Genomic DNA, 19,983 nt, shown 5'->3' with positions numbered 1-19,983 from the left:
GGTTTTGGTACAGTATGTGTTATTTATGCCGGAGGGAGCTATCAACGTGCCTAGCTCCAGTGAACCCAGAACTGTCCGAGGCATCCCCTCTTCCTCTAGCCTAATATGGTAAACAGGCCTCGGACCATATTTGAGAAAGAAATATATGGAGGAAAAAGAAAAACATCCCCTTCCTTTTCTTCAATGCTCCACTTATTGAACTAGCTAGTTTGATCTTAACTTTCCCCCAAGCGTGCATATAAATTTCAATGGCACTCACTCTATCCCCTTCAAAGAAAAACAACTGATTGATTGCTCCTCAAATAGTAGGCAAACATTACAAGAGATTACACCTTCGCTCTCTATATGGGATGTTTTCGTATACCAGACTATAAAACCATCAAAAATAGCTAGATTTCCCCAGTAGTAAGTCAAGCATGTCATCCGGAGTTAGGAGAGTTGTTCCACCAAGAATCATTTCTATATCCGGTCTTCCACTTTCAGATAACGCCTCTTGAGCTTCACGAACCTGGTTATACATTAAAAGTACCCTGTCATGTTAATTTCTGATTCGATCATGACATCACTTTTTTTTTCAAGTATTACATTGAATCATTGATTATGTCTCCTTATGGAATGTAAATGAACTAGACGGATATCATAACATGCCAAATGTATAAAAATGCTCAACAAGCAAAGTTCAGTAGAAAAGTAGGTTTCAAAAGGATATATGTTGAGTAGAAAACAAAAAGAGAAATAGAGAAAGAAAAAAAAAATACAAGAGTTTAAATATACATACCTCCACACCATTGATGCCCCCAACAACAAAAACAAGGATGATATTTTGATCAGCTAAACTTGGTTTTGCCTAAAGAAAATCAGAAAATATGTTACTAAGCATCAATTGATCGCACTGAACCAAAATCTGGACAGGGGGATAGAATTTACCTGCGCAAGGCCAAATCTTCTGAACCCACTTTTAAAAAGTTGCCCCACGGTAGAAGAGTGATACTCCAAACCAGGAACATCATTCTTGCCCAGTACCCGTTTTAGAAGCTTATATAGTAATCCTCTACTAGCATATGGATCCCCAGTGAAGTTATTATCCGAATCTAAAGCCCCATCCTTCAATGGTATGTTTCGGCTCTTCAAACTGGACAACTTGTGAAGGAATTTGAAAAGGTTATCCACCCTATCACGCAACTCCAACTTCAGCTGCATGTCATCATACACTTTCTCTTTACTGCTGTTTGTGTCATCAACATCTTCATCACCCCAATTACCCCACTGATCGTCATCAAGATCATCAATGTTTATTTGATCTGACGATTCCTTCTTGCTTTCCTCTGATTTGATCCTGTTTAAGTTGGTCTCAAGCTTTTCCATTAGACCATGAAGAAACTTCAGTTTTGCTATTGAAGGGTTCTCAAGAATTGCTTCAACAATAGATTCTTTCAATAGTTGCTCCTCTTGCCAGGAAAAGGGGCCATCATTCCCAGCTGTTGGGAAATTCTCACCAGCTAATATATAACCAGAAATCATAAGATGCAAAGCATCCTGAAAAGAAAGTACCCCTTGGGCAGCCCCTAATTTTCCATTCTTCTGTCCATGCAATCCCAACAAAGCACTCTTATTAATAAAATCACCAATTTGCACAGCAAGACTCTGGCTTGTGTCTTCAGCGCTTACACTTAATATTTTCTCTGCATTGCTAAAGGCTTCCCATCTGGATGAATGAGATTCATCAAGTGCAGCCAGTGCAGCCACAGCCAACTGAATAATTCCTTTGTTTTTCAATAAAGACGACTGGGATTTGGCCAGTGCTTTTGTCATAGCTTGCAATTCTGACTTTGTAGCAAAACCAGGACGGGCTTTAACATTCAAGATATTTTCCAGATGAAGAGCTTCTTGAAGCCACTTCTTTACTAGTAAAGTCCCCTCTTTGGTTTTCCTATCTAGTAGAGCTTCCAAATATGGTGTTCCTCGAAAACTTTCAGTGGTAACAAGAGACCCTCTAAGAAGCTCATTCTCTAACTGGGGCAGCTTCTCATTATAAATTTTGTTCTTGAGATTGCTCAGATCTAAAATTTGAGAAGCAGAGTTGTTAGAATCCCACCCACATAGAAAAGCTTCAATGCTTTCTAATAACCGAAAGTTGTCTATTTTGCAATCTTCTTCACTTAGAATTTTAGCAAGTGGTATCTGAACATCAAGAGAAGCACGTTCCAGGTTTGAGGGGCCCTGTTTTAGTTGGCTTTGTGAGGTTTTTATGTGAGCATAGAAGGCTGTACTTTCCTTACGAGGCACGGATGAAAACACACGATCAACAAGTGAATCTCCATGACAGCATGGAGTAAGAAGATCTAGTGTGCGGTCAACCAGTAATAGCCCGGCTGATCGTTTACGGCGACCAACATCATAAAGACTTGACATGTCTGTCAACATCTTCCCCACAGTTTTTGAGAGATCACCGAGTGAAAATATTTCCATCTTCAGGTCCATCTACACAATTAGGTAAAACAAATCTTAATCAGGGTACACACTAAATAAGAACAAAATCTGCACAACTAAACTGATTGATTCATGGTGTTACAATATAATATAATGGCTAACGATAAACACGTGTCAAATTATCTTCTGACTTACTTCATATTACCTTTTTTATTTTTAGTGGAATAACTAAAACAAATGATATACGAATTCCATCTCTAGCACAGAAGACCAAAGTACATATCCAAAATTACTATAATGAACTTTTAGCAGGAATAGAGTTGACATTAAGGAATTTTGTATAGCATGGAAAGTAACCGTGTGGACACTTAGTTATTTGAATTTGATATAATACATACTACAAATACTGAACTTCGGATGCTCCAGCATTTACAAGCTATGGCTTTGAGTTATCATTCCTAAGTATAGGGTAATTGTGGTGAAAAATAGGTTTGAAGACTATCAAATATGTTCAACACAGAAGCATAAATGTGAGTAACTTAAAACTAGATATGGAGAAAGGAAGGCATGAATAATACCTTGGCCGCAAAATGGTGAAGGAAATGTGCTGTGAGGGCTGCCCCAGGAGGAATATCATCACCATCAGAAGGCAACCCAGTACTTAAGGAGGGTAATCCAGGACTAAGGGCATCCCCATGTTTAGCTGATAAGTATGCTTCAGCAACTGATCCCTCTGAAGGTAAAACAAAGACTCTTGGTGAAAGAGGACACATAATCATTGGGAAGTGACGCACAGAAACAAGCAAATTTTTCCCTACTTCTTCTGTTTCAGCAATGAGGTTCTCTCCATAGGAATCTCTTGCAGTTGAACCCTCTTCACTGGGAGAAAGTCCTGACCATCCTTCATCTCCTAAATCTATATTGTCCTTGAAGTTGCTGACACCTGGCTGTATGGGTTTCTTTTCACCTTTCTTGACCAGTTCCTCATAATCTTGGACAAGCAAAGATTCATATTCATGAAATGCATCTGGTCCGAGAGGTGAATCAGGATATGCTGAATGGGCCATCTGCAATCACTAAAGCATTCTGTAAGACAATTATATAAAATAAACACTGTACTGCTTTGGTTTCTCTCAATAGAATCTATAAAGATGAGCCCCCACGCATGTGAACTCAATCTTCAGCATGGAATACTTGGCATTTGCAGAGCAAACATGACAGAAGAAAAATATCTCGATGCATATAATGACAACATTTGCATTCGTCAAAGTTTTATTTGTTATTATTATAACAGATTGACGTTCAAGAAGCAGATTTTGCATGCAGTAGTATTCAGTGTTACAGCAAAAATAAATTGATGTGAAGCAGCTGAACCATGTAGAGTCTCCAACGGGATGAAACAGAGGTATATAGATGGCAATACAGAATTAACTTCCTGGAATGTCACATAGTCAGAGCAATAACCATCCTATTGGGGGCAACAGAAACTTTTGAACCTTTTAAGATATATAGACAATTATAGACACAGGAGACAACCTGTAGCATTAGACAAGATCCAAAATACCGAGATCACCATGACTAGCAAAGAACATTCGCTTAACAAAGTAAAAGCAGAAAGGTGATAAGTCTGGAAGTGAAAAGGCAGCTTAACTAATTACCTAAAACACAGAGAAAATTTCCCTTTGTAGTAGTAACCTCTGTCCTGAGCAGTAAAGTACAATAATCAATCCACTAAACATAGTCTTATTTAATGTCCACTGCTAGGGAACCTCTTTTCATTCAAATTCAAGATGGAGTTTTTTATTTAAGAGTCTGGGGGGATCCCAAATGTATTTCATTTTTTATACAAAAACAACAACTCAATCAATCAAATGAACATAAAAAGTTTTGGTGAATATATCTGAAGATTTAAAAATTAGAGTGAAACGTTCAACATGAAATTGCTTTTTGTTCATATAGTCCAATACCTAGAAATGTCAGCAAATAAACAAAAGAATGTTCATATATCACAGCTCTTGTCAACAGCTCATTGCCACTATTGTTGTCCATCTACATATGGACTTAATTAGATTTCAAACAGAGGAAGAAATGTAGAAATATGAGAGTAACGGCAAGTTCATTTACAATCTAACGTAGCTCCAGCAGACGCTGAAGTGATTGAACATTCAACACATTGACCAGAGACAGAATTGTGTCAAAAAAAATCAAATCAAAATGCCAAGGCATGTTTTAGAGTTACTCCCAGCAACATTTCCCCTACCCAGAAGAAAAGGAGGTTATCATAAAGTTACTTCCCAAAGCAAACTTGATTAAAAACATATTTAAAAAAAAATAAAATAAAATAAAAACTTAATAGGGAAGCTGAAATTTCCATAGAGGTGCAACTAACATTACATCCTAGTTCTGCAATTTCTTGCCTTCATCCTAATTATATGAAAAAGAAAATACAGTTGGCTAGTTTTTAACCTGGCTTGGTTCTGGTGGACTTCTTGTTTAACAGATTTCTACTTGGTTTTCCCACTTTTAATTAAGTTCTTGTTTCTTACTTAATGATAGAGCAGCCATAAGCTGGCTGGAAAATAAATACCCTCTTTGGAAGCCAAAGACTAAGCCCAAAGGAAAGTCTACTCGGTGGTTTAAGTCTACTTGATGAATAATCATGAGTCTAGTGTTTTTAAGAGTCTTTAGTGCGTCTTTATTTCCATTTAAGTCTTGAAGCATTTAAGGGTCTCATTATTAATAAGTTTTATTAGTCTGATGGTATTCTAGGAGTCTAAGGCCTAGTTTGGTACAGCTTCGCTTTTAAAAAATCAGCTTCTATCCGAACTTTTAGATTTTAATAGTGTTTGGTAAATGAAAGAAAAACAGCTTTTTTTGAAAATTACATGTCACTGGCAGCAGCTTTTAGAAGCAACCTGAAGGTTACTTTTAAAAGCAGTTGTCACTAAAAACACTAGAAATTAATAAATTTTATCTTGGCAGCACTTTTAAAACTAATTTTACCAAACACAAAACTTTTTTAATTTGTAAAGCCTGTAAAAGAGATTGAGAACACAAATTTTCCAATATGACTTGCATTTTGAAGACAGAAACAGCTTTTCAACTTTAGAAAATGATTGGCCTGACTATTTTATTTCACACATAAGATAAATACTAAATCTGCTAATAGGAAACACTAGTAGAGAAGTGACAAACTGAGTATGAAAAGAAAAAAATTAACACTATAATCAGTCCAAAAGTTGCAACTCCAAAGGCATACCTCTGAGATAGATGTGAATATAGTACAACAACGGACAGCTAGATGTGTGCTAAGACAACGTAATATATATCGATGTGCATCACTTAGCAAACGAGATGTTACCACCACGACTTTCCTATCAGGATCAGAATCTGCATTCCAATCAACTGCCTGGAACAACAGAACACACAATACGGTAAGAAAAAGTGATCAAGAAATCCAGAGTGGAACATATCATTGGAAACTAAGTTAAGTTATCTAGATAACATAACAATATGATTTTTAATAGAGGACATTTATCTCAAACCATAACCCCTCTTAGAGAATTTACATAAAACAACAAAGACCCAATATCAGCTACCAATATCAACTTGATTGTTATTTTTCTGCATTTTCTACAATGCTTAAAAACAACTATATTTAGGCCTAAGAGAACAAAGCAGCTTACCGCATCAAGAGAAGACATACTTTCCAAACTGCAAATTGCCCGTACTCCATGGTTGAGTAACAAAGGAAATGCTCCAATGAACTGGAAACTCTCTGTAGATCCAGCATCTAGGTAAACAACAGCACCTTCAATGTGCTCTGATATCTAAATAAAAAGAATATAAAACAACATCACAAGACAAATACAGAACAATTCCCTTCTTTCAGTATCCCACAAATTCATGCTGCTCGAATTGCAGAAAGCAGTTATGAACTAATTTCATAGGGACTCCTTTATTCTTTAACTCAAGCATAATTCAGTATCGAGGCCCTTCTTCACTCAAATAAGATTCAAATCCTTGTGATTGTATCAACAAAGAGCCTCCGTATTCGACACTAAACATCACTAACAAACCAAACTAAGGGTATAAACAGCTCAATGGTGAAGGATTTTATCCAAAGTAACACAAATAACACTTGGACTTGGGACTCTAAAACTCATGCTCCGACCCTAATTTTTCAAAACTAAACAGGCAAGTATTACAATCTGAGTAACTAAAGTTGGCGCAAAATGAAAGGCTGGCGAAATATTAAACAGGATGATAATTTGGAATTTGGCGTTGAAAATCAATGTGATTGAAATGGAAGAAGGGGAGGTACCTGGGTAATAGAATCGAGGCAAGATTTGGTGACATCGACCAAAGCCATGTGTGGGTTCAGTTCAGACAATCAGCTCAATAAGAATTTGTTTATCGCAAATCGAGTCTCACTCTCAACCATCACAACACAGACGTGCGCAATTCTGCTGTGTCTACGTTTTTCGTTTGCAATGTACAGTCGGGCAAGGTTATTTCGTCATTGGCAGAAAATAGATGGATTAAATAGGCATCTCCAATATACTAGCTTTTTTGCTTTTTCTTCGGTAGATCTACCACTCGAGAAGTTATAACAACGACTATTATGTTTTTTTTTCATTAAAAGAAATTATGCCGCTAGACCAAATAATACTGGACATGACCACTAAGTTAAGAACTTCTTCATTTCATCTCATTTTCGATCATATATTCACATATGGATCGTCTAGTTTGTGTGTGTACACACACACACACACACAAAAGCATTCAGAAGCGAACGTCCGCAAACTAGATAAAGTGCGAACGTCTCTGATTTCTCCACCTTCAGACGTCGACGACGCTGTTTCTTCTTGCCAGACGAACAGTAGACCTTGATACTGAGCTTCCTCTTGCCAGTGGACTCGTCGGCTACAAGTTTGCAGCCAACCTTGATCGGTCTTAAAGTTTTCAGTGAGATTATTGTCCAGAGCTCTGATTCCAATCTCCTTGACCTTCTTCTTCATGTCAACGCCGGCCCAGAGGCCTCTGGTGTTCATCTAGCAAGAGAAGCGCCGTCGTTGATGCCTAAATGTGGAGAAATCAAAGACGACCGCACTTTAATAGTTGTGCGGACACTCGCCTCTGAACGGGCTTGTGTGTGTGTGTGTGTATTGTTCTAGGATATTCTGTAATGTGTGTATTGCCCTTATGCGACTAGGATCTATATTCCGCATAGTGATAGGTTTACAGGTTAGAATAGGATTATGTTTTCCTTAAGTATACCGGAATGGTACACTGTAATCTCTTATATAAAAGGGTCCTATCAATGAAAAGATACATTTGTTTTACAGTTCTCTGTTCTCTTGTTATCTCTCTTTGTCTCTACAATATATATGTAAACATACATACATATATATAGGGTAAAATATTGTATAGCCTTGTGGTTTAAAATCGACATCTGTTTAGTCTTTATGGTTTTATTTTAATCTGAATAGTCCTTAAAGTCACGATTTTTCATCCAAATAGTCCTTATGGTTTTATTTTAATCTGAATAGTCTTTATGACCTTTAACTGAGAAAATTGTCTGAAAAACTATTTGGATGAAAAATCATAACTTTAAAGACTATTCAGATTAAAATAAAACCATAAAGACTATTTGGATGATGAAAAATTGTGACTTTAAAGACTATTCAGATTAAAATAAAACCATAAGGACTATTTGGATGATGAAAAATTGTGACTTTAAGGACTATTCAGATTAAAATAAAATCACAAGGACTAAACAGATGTCGACTTCAAACCACAAGGACTAAACAAATTTCAATTCATATATATATATGAGTAGATCATCTCTATAAATTTTCATCCAAATTAAAAATCGTTAAGGCATTCATAAATGTGATTTACCGATTATAAACTTGAACGGCTTTGGATCATCCATTGATTTGATTTAGTTCGATTCCTCAACAATCACCAATTTGGCTGAAAATTTGTATAAATGATCTACTTATATAGACCTAAAAACTAAACGGTTGAGATGAAAAAATGTGATTGAAAGTAAATGTAATAAACCATTAAAGAGAAAGCTAGTCCTCAACTGGTCATCAACTTAACGGTCCTCATTAGAACGAGAAATTTTTAGATGTTACAGAAAGACCACGTGACAGTATGACGTGATCCTACATTCCAATCAAATATTGACACGTGGATTTATTACAACTAAAATATAAACTAAGGTTTCTATTTTTTGTGAAATGACCTTCATGAGTCTTTGTTAAGTTTGGACTAGGGTTTAGGGTTTGGGGTTAGGGTTTAAGGGTTATGGGTTAGGGTTTTGGGTCTAAGGTTTAGAGTTTAGGGTCTAGGGTTTAGAGTTTATAGTTTAGGGTTTAAAAAGCAATAACAAACCCAAAATTGTCTTTGACAAAATAGCTTATGTAATTTTTCCTTAATAAAATTCATGTGTCAAGATTTAATTGGAATGTAGGACTATGTCATACTGTCACGTGGTCCTCCCGTAGCACTGAAAAATTCCTCAGAACCTCTACCCTAGCATGATAGCTCAAATTTAGCTTTTGATAAATCCTTTGGTTGTGAAAATAAAGTAGAAAATAAGAGCCCATTTTAACGAGAACTTCTATAATGAGGATTCGTTGATAATTTCTTTTTCTTTTTTTGAATATGAAGGCTAGAAAGGCAGCCCTCATCTCGTTACCATTAATGAAACTACAAAATACAAAGGGGAACATTGAACATAAACGTCATTGTGTAAGAACACCTAAAAATATTATCAAGAGACCCTACACACCTATGTATTCAAACAATAATCATTTAGCAAAAAGTGCCTTATTGGCTACTCCATTTGTTTTACATAAAACATGGTGACATAACGGAAAGCTAATGCTCATATAGAGCCATAAAATACCTTGTTTATCCCGTTTTCCCATTATGTTGAAGTTTCACCCTGTTGTAAGGAGGCTGAGACCAAGTAAGGAACTCACTGCCTCATTAGAGTAGTCATGACACTATTGGCACGTAACGTGCACTTACCAGGACTTAGCCTACGTTGCCCTATTATAGAGGGGATTATTACTGGCATAAAGCCACCTATTATTGAACAAAAAAAAGTAAAATAAATAAAAGAACATAATACAAGGTACTAGCCTAATCAAGCTAGGCCCACCCAGGGAGCCCAAAACCGGACTAGACTAAAAAAAAAAAAGGCCTAAACCTAGATCTGGACCCCAGGCAGGGACCGAACCCTAGCCGCTAGCCATGTCTGGCCCAAGCTCACCAAAACCACCGTCGACGGATCCTCCTTGATGCTTGCCCACCACCCATATCGAACTGCCAACTTCGATCCACCATCTTCATCGTGCCCTAGGGAGAAGCTACTCTAGGTCTAATCAGAACCCATGTAATCTCCCTGTAGCATCATGGACGCCTAAGAAGCTATTTGGATTCGTGAGTTCCTACCCGAATCAGCTCATATCGAAAATTAGAGAATCTTCCCGGATGGATCAGTCTGATCCTAGCTCAACTGCACCACTTCGACAACTTCACCATTTGGCCGCCTCCCAAACCTCAATCTAAAAAACTGATCATACGTGTGAGGCTTTTGGCCAAACCTACTGGAAGCCGTGGTTTTCTCCACCATCACCCTGCCGATGACTACGGTCTACGGCGACCCCACACCAAACCGACACGGGTTAATCAAATCTCATCCGACGACGACGAAGGGCTCGTCGCCGGACAGGGAAGAAACTCTCTCCTTTTTCTCAAATGCGCGCTCTAGGGTTCGACACACTCTTTTCCGTCAGCATCAAAAGTTACTACCATTAATAATTAAAGCTACTACCACCAACAACAAAATTTATTATGATGTGACTTCCAACAACCTCCAGCGATGTCACAAAAGCTACTATCGCTACCAACAAAAGCTATTATGATTTTTTTTGAAAATTCATTTAACGAGGGTTTATTGTACGAATTTATAATTTCAATCATTATCTTTTTGACACAGTAAACTTCTTAATACTCTTATACCAAAAGAAAATCATATTATGCAGATGTTATTACATGAATAGTAATTTATTTTGCATCTATAACATGCTCAAACTAGATTTTCTTTCGTCAGCAAATACAATAACACAGTCCCCTGGGGTCTGGGTAACTGGGTTGCCAACAACATGGATTTGGACATGGCAGTTTTGATTTGCATTCCTCGTTGGTAATGCATGTTGGTGGTTTGGGTGGATCATTTGCACCTAGATTTGTCATGTTTTGAAGGTTGAAATCCAACAACTCTTGTATCAATTCTCTATTATAAAGGAGAAAATCAGAAAATCTCTTCAACAGCTCCAAGAGCTCTTCTATTATATTATACAAAAATAAATATTTTTCTTTATAATTTAACGAATCTATATAAATATTATATATTTATTCAAATCATACCCCAAATTTCATGGAAAATGTTTTAATTTTATGACTTTTTTTCTCTTTTTTTAGAGAGAGAGAGAGAGAGAGAGAGTAATTAATAAAAGGCAAGCAATTAATTTTAAAGATTTTCTCCATGAATATACAATTCTTAAGAATTCTATAGATATAGAGGATATATTTATCTCTCTTCCCACCTTTTGTATTATTTTGAATAAATACCATGTTGATATTAAAACTCAAGCCAGATAAGGCCATTACATACCCTTCCTCTACTAACTAAGAGCAGATAAAAAGTTTGTAATCACTAGACCACAGTGATATATAGATTAGACTTATCATTCGACAGTACCAATACTCACTTATTGCGAGCCTACTAACTAAGCATGATAAGCAAAGTAATAGGCGAAGTTCAAAAGGAAAATAAACTTAAATTTTCTCTTTGCCCTTAACATACACTAGGGCTAAGAGGTTTAGTAAGGAAAGTAAATCTCGACTCCTGCATGGCCTTGGTCTCAGCATCCACTACATCTGATTTGCGACCCTTCTTGTTCTTGGATCCAAGTGGTATTCCTTTCTCTCTCTTTTTTGGCTTAGTATGCACCTCATTGAGAATTAACACACCACTTGGTGCCTCTTTCAGTCCAATGAAATTCAGTGTGAATTTGGAAGTGAATTCTGAGAGCTTCAGTGCATGGCATCATATGCAGCAATGGCGGAATGACTAGCTTTGTTCGTAAGGGTTGCAGGTTTTCTCCCCAGCGATTAATGTTCCCCACTTCAGTTGGGACTGAAACAAGGGCAATGACACCAACATCGGTTTTCATGGTTATTCTTAAACGGCACAATAGTCATCTCATTGTTCCTGTTGCATTCACCAGATTCCAGTCATTCCATATATTTCAGAACGCAACCTTTAATGACAACTGGTTTGCGTACGTACCTGATTTGGAGTGATAAAAAGAGAGCATCTGATTGGTGGTGAGGGAGGCTAATCACCCATAAAGACAAACTTGCCATTGATCAAGTTTTTACCGAAACCAAGCACAGGAGCAGAGTTGCTAGGTCCAGTTGTAGCAACAAGTTTTTGGTGCAAGGTCCGGCGCTGCCAGGCAGATATTATCTGGATGGAAAATCAAAAAGCATTTCGTGCATAGTTCATAGGGACTTGGGAGATAAGAGATATACCATCGTATGACTGAATAACAATGGGGGTCTTTTCATATCTCCAAGGTCCTCTCTTGAGAACCTTATTTCAATCGGGTCTGAGATCGAACGTAATCAGAAATTTGTCAGGAGTACGTTGCATTCGGTAGCCTTTCTTGAGAACCCACATGCGGCGGAGGTCGCACCGGAGATCTTGCAGGTTTGGAGTCGTGGCTAGCGGCCGTGCTAGCAGATGACGGGCGTTGAGGCGTTGTGCGCCACCTTCCATCTTCGAGATATCAAGAGCTCCGCTTCCCATCTAAGTAAGGGCCTTCACGAAGGAGGCTGTGACTGCTTCAATGGACACGGTACGTGAATTTGGGAGGTTGGGTTTGCAAAGAAGAAGGCAGGAAAGAGCTACATATCACAACAATAAGACCTAGGGTTTTCTAGGTTTTGGGGCAACTATGTGTTAAAGCTTACGGACGAGCAACATAATATTTTGATTCCCACATATTGTATTATAAAAAATGTTTTACATGAGCTGTTGGAATCAAAAAAATGTTGATTTTCCTCTAAAATAGAGATAATTCTAGTTTTACATGAGCTGTTGAAAATGTTATTAATACACAATCTTTACTAAATACATCACTCATCTTTTTGGGAATGAAAAAAAAATTATTAATACACCACTAATCTAGATTTTTATTTCTATATTATACTTAATACACATTCCAAACTGCTAAAAATACCTTTAATATCTAACACTAAGTAATATTTAGTTATATAATATAATTATTATATATTTACTATTTTATAACTGTTTTGACGTAGTTTCTTCTATTTTCTGTTAGAATTTTTTTCTTATCATCGTCTAATTTATAATAAAAATTTATTGTTATATTCTAGCTAAAAATATCTAATACGACATCATTCAACTAGAATTCGGAGAGAATGAAATATAATACGACATCATTCAACTTGATGAAAGTTTTCTTAATTCTTGACGAATTCTGAAATGATGGAATTTAGATATCTATCAATTGAAATTCCTTTAATCGCAATTTATATTGTTTGGTTATGTATATTTGAGATTTGAAGTGTGTGATTGATTAAGAAAGTTTAAAAGAAATATAAAAAATAAAAAAGTGCGGTTATTAGAACTTCCAAATTTGCTCACTTGACCTCCATTTGTTATGAGTTATTAAATGACAATTATCTCTTTTTACATAATGACTATTAAAGACAATAATTATATAAAAAAATATTTATTCTATCTAGATTTTTCAATTCGATAATTAATTAATTGTATTCTTTATTATTTTCCTTATATATTTTTAGTTTCTAATTTACTATTTTCTAAATTTTACTACATATTATATATTTAATTAAAGCTAAAACTATTATCAATATCAACTGTGTGACAGAAAAGTTTCTACTATCATACATGTTGAAAGCATATATATACGAGGTGAAGGAATATATATATATTTATATATATATATACAAGGATTATCAGGTGCGGACGGCCGTTCTGGTTTTCCTTACGGATTTCCGCAGTTTCTCCACCATTCCAGTGCCGGCGCTAGAATGGTGGAGAAACGGCGGAAATCCGTATGGAAAACCCGTACAGACGTCCGCACCAGAAACAGACTGTATATATATATATATAAATAACTATTGAAATAATTTCATGATGTACATAAAATAGAGAGGAAACAAAATATACATAGTATACAATTGTTATCCTTGATCGTTGTTTAGCACAAGTAAAATAGAAAGGAAAAAAAAAAGGGCTGATTTATGTTAGAATATTTTCTTGTTGGTAAATATAAGTTTTTTTTTATCAGATAAACAACTAATATGCTACAACGAGTCTACTGTGAGTCAGACTCATAAGTCACGACCTCTCACTTATAAGGAGAGACAATACTGGGTTGGTAAATATAAGTTTTTGAAACCCAATACTTTGTGTTATTTGATTTTTAAGAGCAAAATTTACATCATTGAAAAAAATTTCTTGCAAATTGATCAAATAATGGAGGTTTGGTGACATTTTATGGGAAATAAAAAATGTCAAGGAATTGAGGTCTTGAAAGAGGTTTGAATGAAAATTCTGTTTGCTCAAAATTAATTAGATAAAGAGAAAGCATCATCAAGCCTCTATAGGCTCTCTTAAGAATGCGCCTCACGCGCCTAAAAAAAACCCTAGATTTTGTCGAGTGTTTCTCATCTGCTCGTCCGGCTGCACAACGATGGCGGCATAGGCTTCTGGCCTCGTCGACATTCGTCGTGTGTGGCCGGATGGGCTGCTAGTATAGAAGTTTTCTTTGAGAACTTGTTGGGGCTGAATGGGGTAAAGTTTTGTTGGCTTCAGTCGATGGCGGCGACGGCACGGGTGGTGGTTTTGTGGTCGATGGTGGTGTCAGACCGATTCCGGCCGGATCTCGTTGCATGTATTGGTTGTCTGGGCCGATCAAGGTCGTGGGTTTGTGGTCGGATCCACTCGGATCTTGCCAGAAACTCATTGCTGAATGTTTGGGATCGGGTTTCTGTGCGTGTAGGTGAGGTCGGAGGCGGTTCTTTCTTTGGTTTTATGTGGTTGGGGGTGGAGATGGTGGGGAGGTTGCGACGACCCTTTGTTACGGACGGTGTCTTGACAGTGATCGAGATCCGAAAGTGGCGGAAGTGGCGGAGCGACAGGGTTGTAGGTTTGCCGGTGGAGACAAGGTTTCCCGTGCAAGACTCGACTTGGGCTGAGGTCCAAGCTTTGACCCGTTGGGCCTTGGTACAGTTTTGGGCTTCTTTTGGACCTATTGTGGATTGGGCTTGGGGTTCTACCCGAGGTCCATTCTATTTTTCTATTCTGCAATTTTATTTAGTAACTTTGTTTTACTATATTTTAATTGTAGTTCTAAGCGGCTTTATGTCGCCAATAATACTCTATCACCATTTGATAGGGTGCCAAGGGCCTTGTGTCGGTCTATGCACTTTGTATGCCTTATCTGTTCTAGGTAGGAGGCGCGTCGTTTGCTTAGTCAAATGAGTGCAACCTCCTAGTGGCAGGATGAAACTTAGTGTTGTCGGGATTAATATCTGGCGGCAACATAGTAGGAAAGCTGTATTATTGGATATTAGGATATGTAAAACGTGTTACATGTCTACTGATCTTTCCATTATGTCACCGCTGTGACAAAGCAAATGGAGTCGCCATTAGAGTAGTACTCTTTGCTAGTTGGTGCTTGTTTGAATACATGTACTTTGTAGTTGTAGAAATTCTCGTTATTATTTCGGGACTTCTATATGTTTATTGGAATCAGGGGTTTATGCTTCATGTCCCCCTCTTGTATTCGACAGTTTCATTAATGAAGGCTAAATGGCAGCCGCACTAGCCCTTTATTAAAAAAAAAAAAGAGGTTTGAATGAAAAAAAAAAAATCAAGGAATAGAGGTCTCGATGATAGCATGCAAAAAGAAAAAAATTAAAAGAATGAGAGCTCCAAAGAATAAATAAGAGGTATACTGAGTAAATTATCAAGATATATGTGAATAACATACTTAAGGTTATTTTAGGAATTTGAAAGGAGGTCTAATGAGAAAATGCTTATATTTAAATAAAAAAGGAGGTGTAAAGAGCATGCGAGGTATACTGAGCAAATTTGGAGGTCTCAATAGCCGCACTCAAAATAAAATTTTAAAAAACCTTGTTTTGGAAATGAAAATTGAATCATGCAAAGGAATTTGTAAATGACACCTATTTTTGGTGGAATTCAAGTGAGGAATTTAATCAATGAATTCCTTCATTTTCAATTCCATCGAAGTTGTGTAGTAATTTTAATTTCTATAGAAATTTCAAAATCACTGGAATTACAATTCCTTGAATTTAAATTTCGTTAATTGGAAATTTTATTGTTTGGATTACATGATGTAGAGTTTTAAAATGACAATAATTTGTATTTAGACTAACATGAGTTAAAGGAATTGACAAATGACGCCTATTTTGTGAGAAATTTTAAACGGGAATTGAAGCCTTCAAATTCCACGATTATTTTCCCATGAAAATTGCTAATTCAACGGGATAAGAATCAAAACGATGGAAAGAGTCGATCTTGAGAAAGTGATAATTCATTATTTTTTTATTTTATTAAATTCTCGGGAATTCACCCGTATCCAAACACACCATTAGAAATTATAAAATCCTTACTTTCAATAAATTTTCAGGGAATTTTTCCGCATCTAAACACTACATAAGTTCATATAATTAAGAATTACATTGTTGACATTCTAAACTTGGAAATTATTAATTCTTAGAATGAAAAAGAATGAAACTAGAGTACTCATGAAACTATTTATCCAAATTTCATTGCACAATTTGTATTTGGGTCCTTTGTATTTACTTACTTCAATATTTTCCAAAATATGTTTCCAATTTTAATATTTTAATTTGTTCTATATTTTCACCTCATTAGTTTCCAAAATAAATATTTTAACTTTATAAGTTTCCGAAAATAATGTTTTCACATTATTAGTTTCCAAATGTAAGTTCTACGTTTTTAATATTCTAATTTGTCTTCCTAATGGATTACACATGTCTTTTTTGGTCATTAATTTAATATACCAATAAAATCTCATTTGAAATGTCAAATAATAAGGATGTGTAAAAAATTAATTAGGGATGTGTATTTAAAACCACCGTAGAGTTCGTATTAAAAAACTCGCTAGAATATATATATATATATTTTTTTATCGTGTCAATAACTCAAATGCTACAACTATTTTTTCATGAGTCAACATCCCACTTATTAAGAAAAGACTATGCCGCTAGACCAAATGGTACTAGACGAAACTCATTAGATTTTAAAACTGTTTTAACTTTTAGATATTAAAAACCAACATATTACACAGTCTCATTTGGTCTATTAATTGGTATAAGTCTCATGTCTCCCCTTATAAGTGAGACCTCACCCCTATTCATCGTATCAAACGATTCAAACTCTTCTAATTAGTTGATCACTTGTCCGCTAAAAACAACTTTCACTTTGATTCCAAAATGCACTAATCAAATTATATTCAGCGTAGTTGCTATTTCACCAAAAAAAAAAATCAATTTTTAAGCTAAAATCGTGCTCAAGTAGAATGTCTAAATAGTTGATAAATTTAGAAATTAATATAGAGAATTGATAAATTTCTCAATCTTGGAGAGAAAATTTACTAAAACTTATACATTTTAACAATATTGTTAAATATTGCTATTTTAAATCTAAACATTGACAAATTTAGCAATAAATTTAACTCTATCACTGAAGTTGCTCTAACAAATGTACTAATCAAAAATCATGATTAATGAGATTGATTAGAAGGCTTCCCATTTCTATAGACTACGAGATTCGCGGCGTATGTTGACATGTATACAGTATACACTACTCATAGAACTCGTTCTTATACAGTTAATTATCATCACATTTGTTCATTCCGAACTCGTACCATTTCTTTGATTAATTTGTATAATCAGTTGTCCCTAATTCCCTCAATAGCTACGTGCACACGTACTTCTTTCATTGATTATCATTATCTGTTTCGTAAGCCACTCTAATCAAATTCCAATTGCTTCTAAGTTCTAGTAAAAAATTATTCGTTCTCCACACGTACCCTATCGTGCATTATCATAACTACAATATCAGTTGGCTCTAGCTTCCACCGCCAAGTTCGCTTTTATAATTCTAGTCAAACACGCTTCCAAGCTGCTAAATGTCGTAAATAATTTTCGAAAGTAATCTTCATTTAAAGGAATCCCTAATTAACCTTCTCCTGCATTATTTCCATAAATAACTTGAATCGATACCCTGCCCTAAATAATTTTCTATGAATGTGTAGAGATAGAACACCAACAATTCCTCACCAACCAATCCTCATCTCCACCACCAGAGTCTTTCTTTTTCTTGGGTCAATCCCTAAAACAAAGTCAATACCATTCTCTTCCACCTTCCGCGAGTAATAATGGAAACTTCAAACGCCACCGTTGGAAAGATCATACTTATACGACAGAGACGCATATATATATATATATATATATAGTAGAAGTTCCGCCCAATAATAATACGTACACTAACTTTCAGAGGTAGCTGCCTTCGTAATAATACACGCAGCTCCAAGATTTGAACCCAGAAGAGAGATCATTAATGGGAGGCCACCATTCCAAGGAACATAAGAAAACACAGCTTTCACTCTCTGAACCAAAACCAGCTATGGAAACCACCACCCAGACCCAGACCCCTAATTCCACTACTGAACCAGCAGGACCAGCATGGTCAGCTCTCGTTGGAGAGAACAACTGGGCCGGCCTCCTGGACCCGCTGGACGTCCACCTCCGAACCCTGATCCTCCGCTGCGGCGACTTCTGCCAGGGCACCTACGACGCCTTCAACAACGACGCCAACTCCAAGTACGCCGGGTCCAGCCGCTACGGCCACGCCAACTTCTTCGACAAAGTCATGCTCCAAGACGCCGCCAACTACGAGATCGCCTCCTTCCTCTACGCCACCGCACAAGTCAGCGTCCCGGAGGCCTTCCTCCTCCACTCCCTGTCCCGCGAGTCGTGGGACCGCGAGTCTAACTGGATCGGCTACGTCGCCGTCACCACCGACCAGTACAGCAAGTCCATCGGCCGCCGCGAAATCTACGTCGCCTGGCGCGGCACCACCCGCAACTACGAGTGGGTCAATGTGCTTGGCGCCGAGCTCGTATCGGCCGAGCAGCTGCTCAAACCGGAGAACAACAACACAGTAAACAAGGATCTAACACAAACCGGCGCTGAGGTTAGTAGCAGTGACGAGGAGGAGGAAGACGACAAGATACCGAAAGTGATGAGGGGCTGGCTGTCCATGTACACTTCCGACGACTCGAAGTCGGCCTTCACCAAACTAAGCGCCAGAGATCAGCTGGTCACCAAAATCAACGAGCTGAGGGAGAAGTACAAAGGCGAGAAGCTGAGCATAGCCTTGACCGGGCACAGCCTCGGCGCTAGCCTCGCCGTCGTCAGCGGTTTCGACCTGGTGGAGAACGGAGTGACTGACATTCCGGTGGCGGCTTTCGTGTTCGGGTGTCCGCAAGTCGGCAATAAAGCCTTCAAGACAAGGATAAGTACGCACCCGAATCTGAGGATCATGCACATAAAGAACACGATCGATATGATTCCGCACTACCCGGGGAGGCTGCTGGGGTACCGGAACATAGGGACTGACGTGGTGATCGACACGAGGAAGTCGCCGTATTTGAAGGACTCGAAGGACCCGGGGGACTGGCACAACTTGCAGGCGATGCTGCATGTGGTGGCGGGGTGGAACGGGGAGGAGGGTGAGTTTGAGCTCAAGGTGAAGAGGAGTGTGGCTTTGGTGAACAAGTCGTGTGATTTTCTCAAGACGGAGTGTTCGGTGCCGGCGTTGTGGTGGGTGGAGAAGAACAAAGGGATGGTGAGGGATGAGAATGGGGAGTGGGTTCTGGCGCCACCGGCGGATGAGGACCTTCCGGTTCCGGAATATTGACCGGTGGGCCAGTCAATGTCGGAGAATATGTATTGAAAATGTGTTGATAAGCCAGTCAATGGTGGCCAGACACAGAAGCAAGTATAGACTATCGCCATCCTTTGTGAATTTAATTAATTAATTGGCTGCTTCTAGTTGTGTTGAACTGTTTATGTATTTTCTCTACTTTGTTCGTCCACGAGCATTTGTGCTTTACCAATAATGTGTTCAGATTCATCCAGTAAATTAATTATGTGAGTGTATCAATTTACTCTTTAGGCCTAAAAAAAGTAACTTCATGGTAGATTGCTCTAGGATTTTCTTGCCACGGATCAATTTTGTCGCTCAAACACAGAAGCTAGTCATTGTGCAATGGAACTTACATTACTCCAATTTTCTCGTCACGGCTTAATTTTGTCGCTTAAATACGCATGAGTCATTATAATGAAACTGAT

The 19,983-nt window shown here is 37.5% G+C and overlaps 2 protein-coding genes across 2 annotated transcripts; one reads left to right on the top strand and one right to left on the bottom strand.

Moving 5' to 3' along the window:
* Positions 1-92: 92 nt before the first annotated feature.
* Positions 93-6,933, bottom strand: LOC101310332. Its single transcript, XM_004303144.1, has 7 exons — positions 6,755-6,933; positions 6,117-6,260; positions 5,690-5,839; positions 3,009-3,497; positions 928-2,481; positions 779-847; positions 93-508 (listed from the first exon to the last, which is right to left on the bottom strand). The coding sequence occupies exons 1-7, from the start codon at positions 6,800-6,802 to the stop codon at positions 380-382; spliced, it is 2,583 nt and encodes an 860-aa protein (XP_004303192.1). The 5' UTR covers positions 6,803-6,933; the 3' UTR covers positions 93-379.
* Positions 6,934-18,115: 11,182 nt separating this feature from the next.
* On the top strand, positions 18,116-19,845 carry LOC101310041 (phospholipase A1-IIdelta-like). Its single transcript, XM_004303143.1, has one exon. The coding sequence runs from the start codon at positions 18,188-18,190 to the stop codon at positions 19,547-19,549; it is 1,362 nt and encodes a 453-aa protein (XP_004303191.1). The 5' UTR covers positions 18,116-18,187; the 3' UTR covers positions 19,550-19,845.
* Positions 19,846-19,983: the final 138 nt, after the last annotated feature.

Source organism: Fragaria vesca, linkage group LG6 (genome assembly GCF_000184155.1).
Source record: "Fragaria vesca subsp. vesca linkage group LG6, FraVesHawaii_1.0, whole genome shotgun sequence".
In the NCBI taxonomy this organism is placed as follows: Eukaryota; Viridiplantae; Streptophyta; class Magnoliopsida; order Rosales; family Rosaceae; genus Fragaria; species Fragaria vesca.
This window is presented reverse-complemented; position numbering and strand designations above follow the sequence as displayed.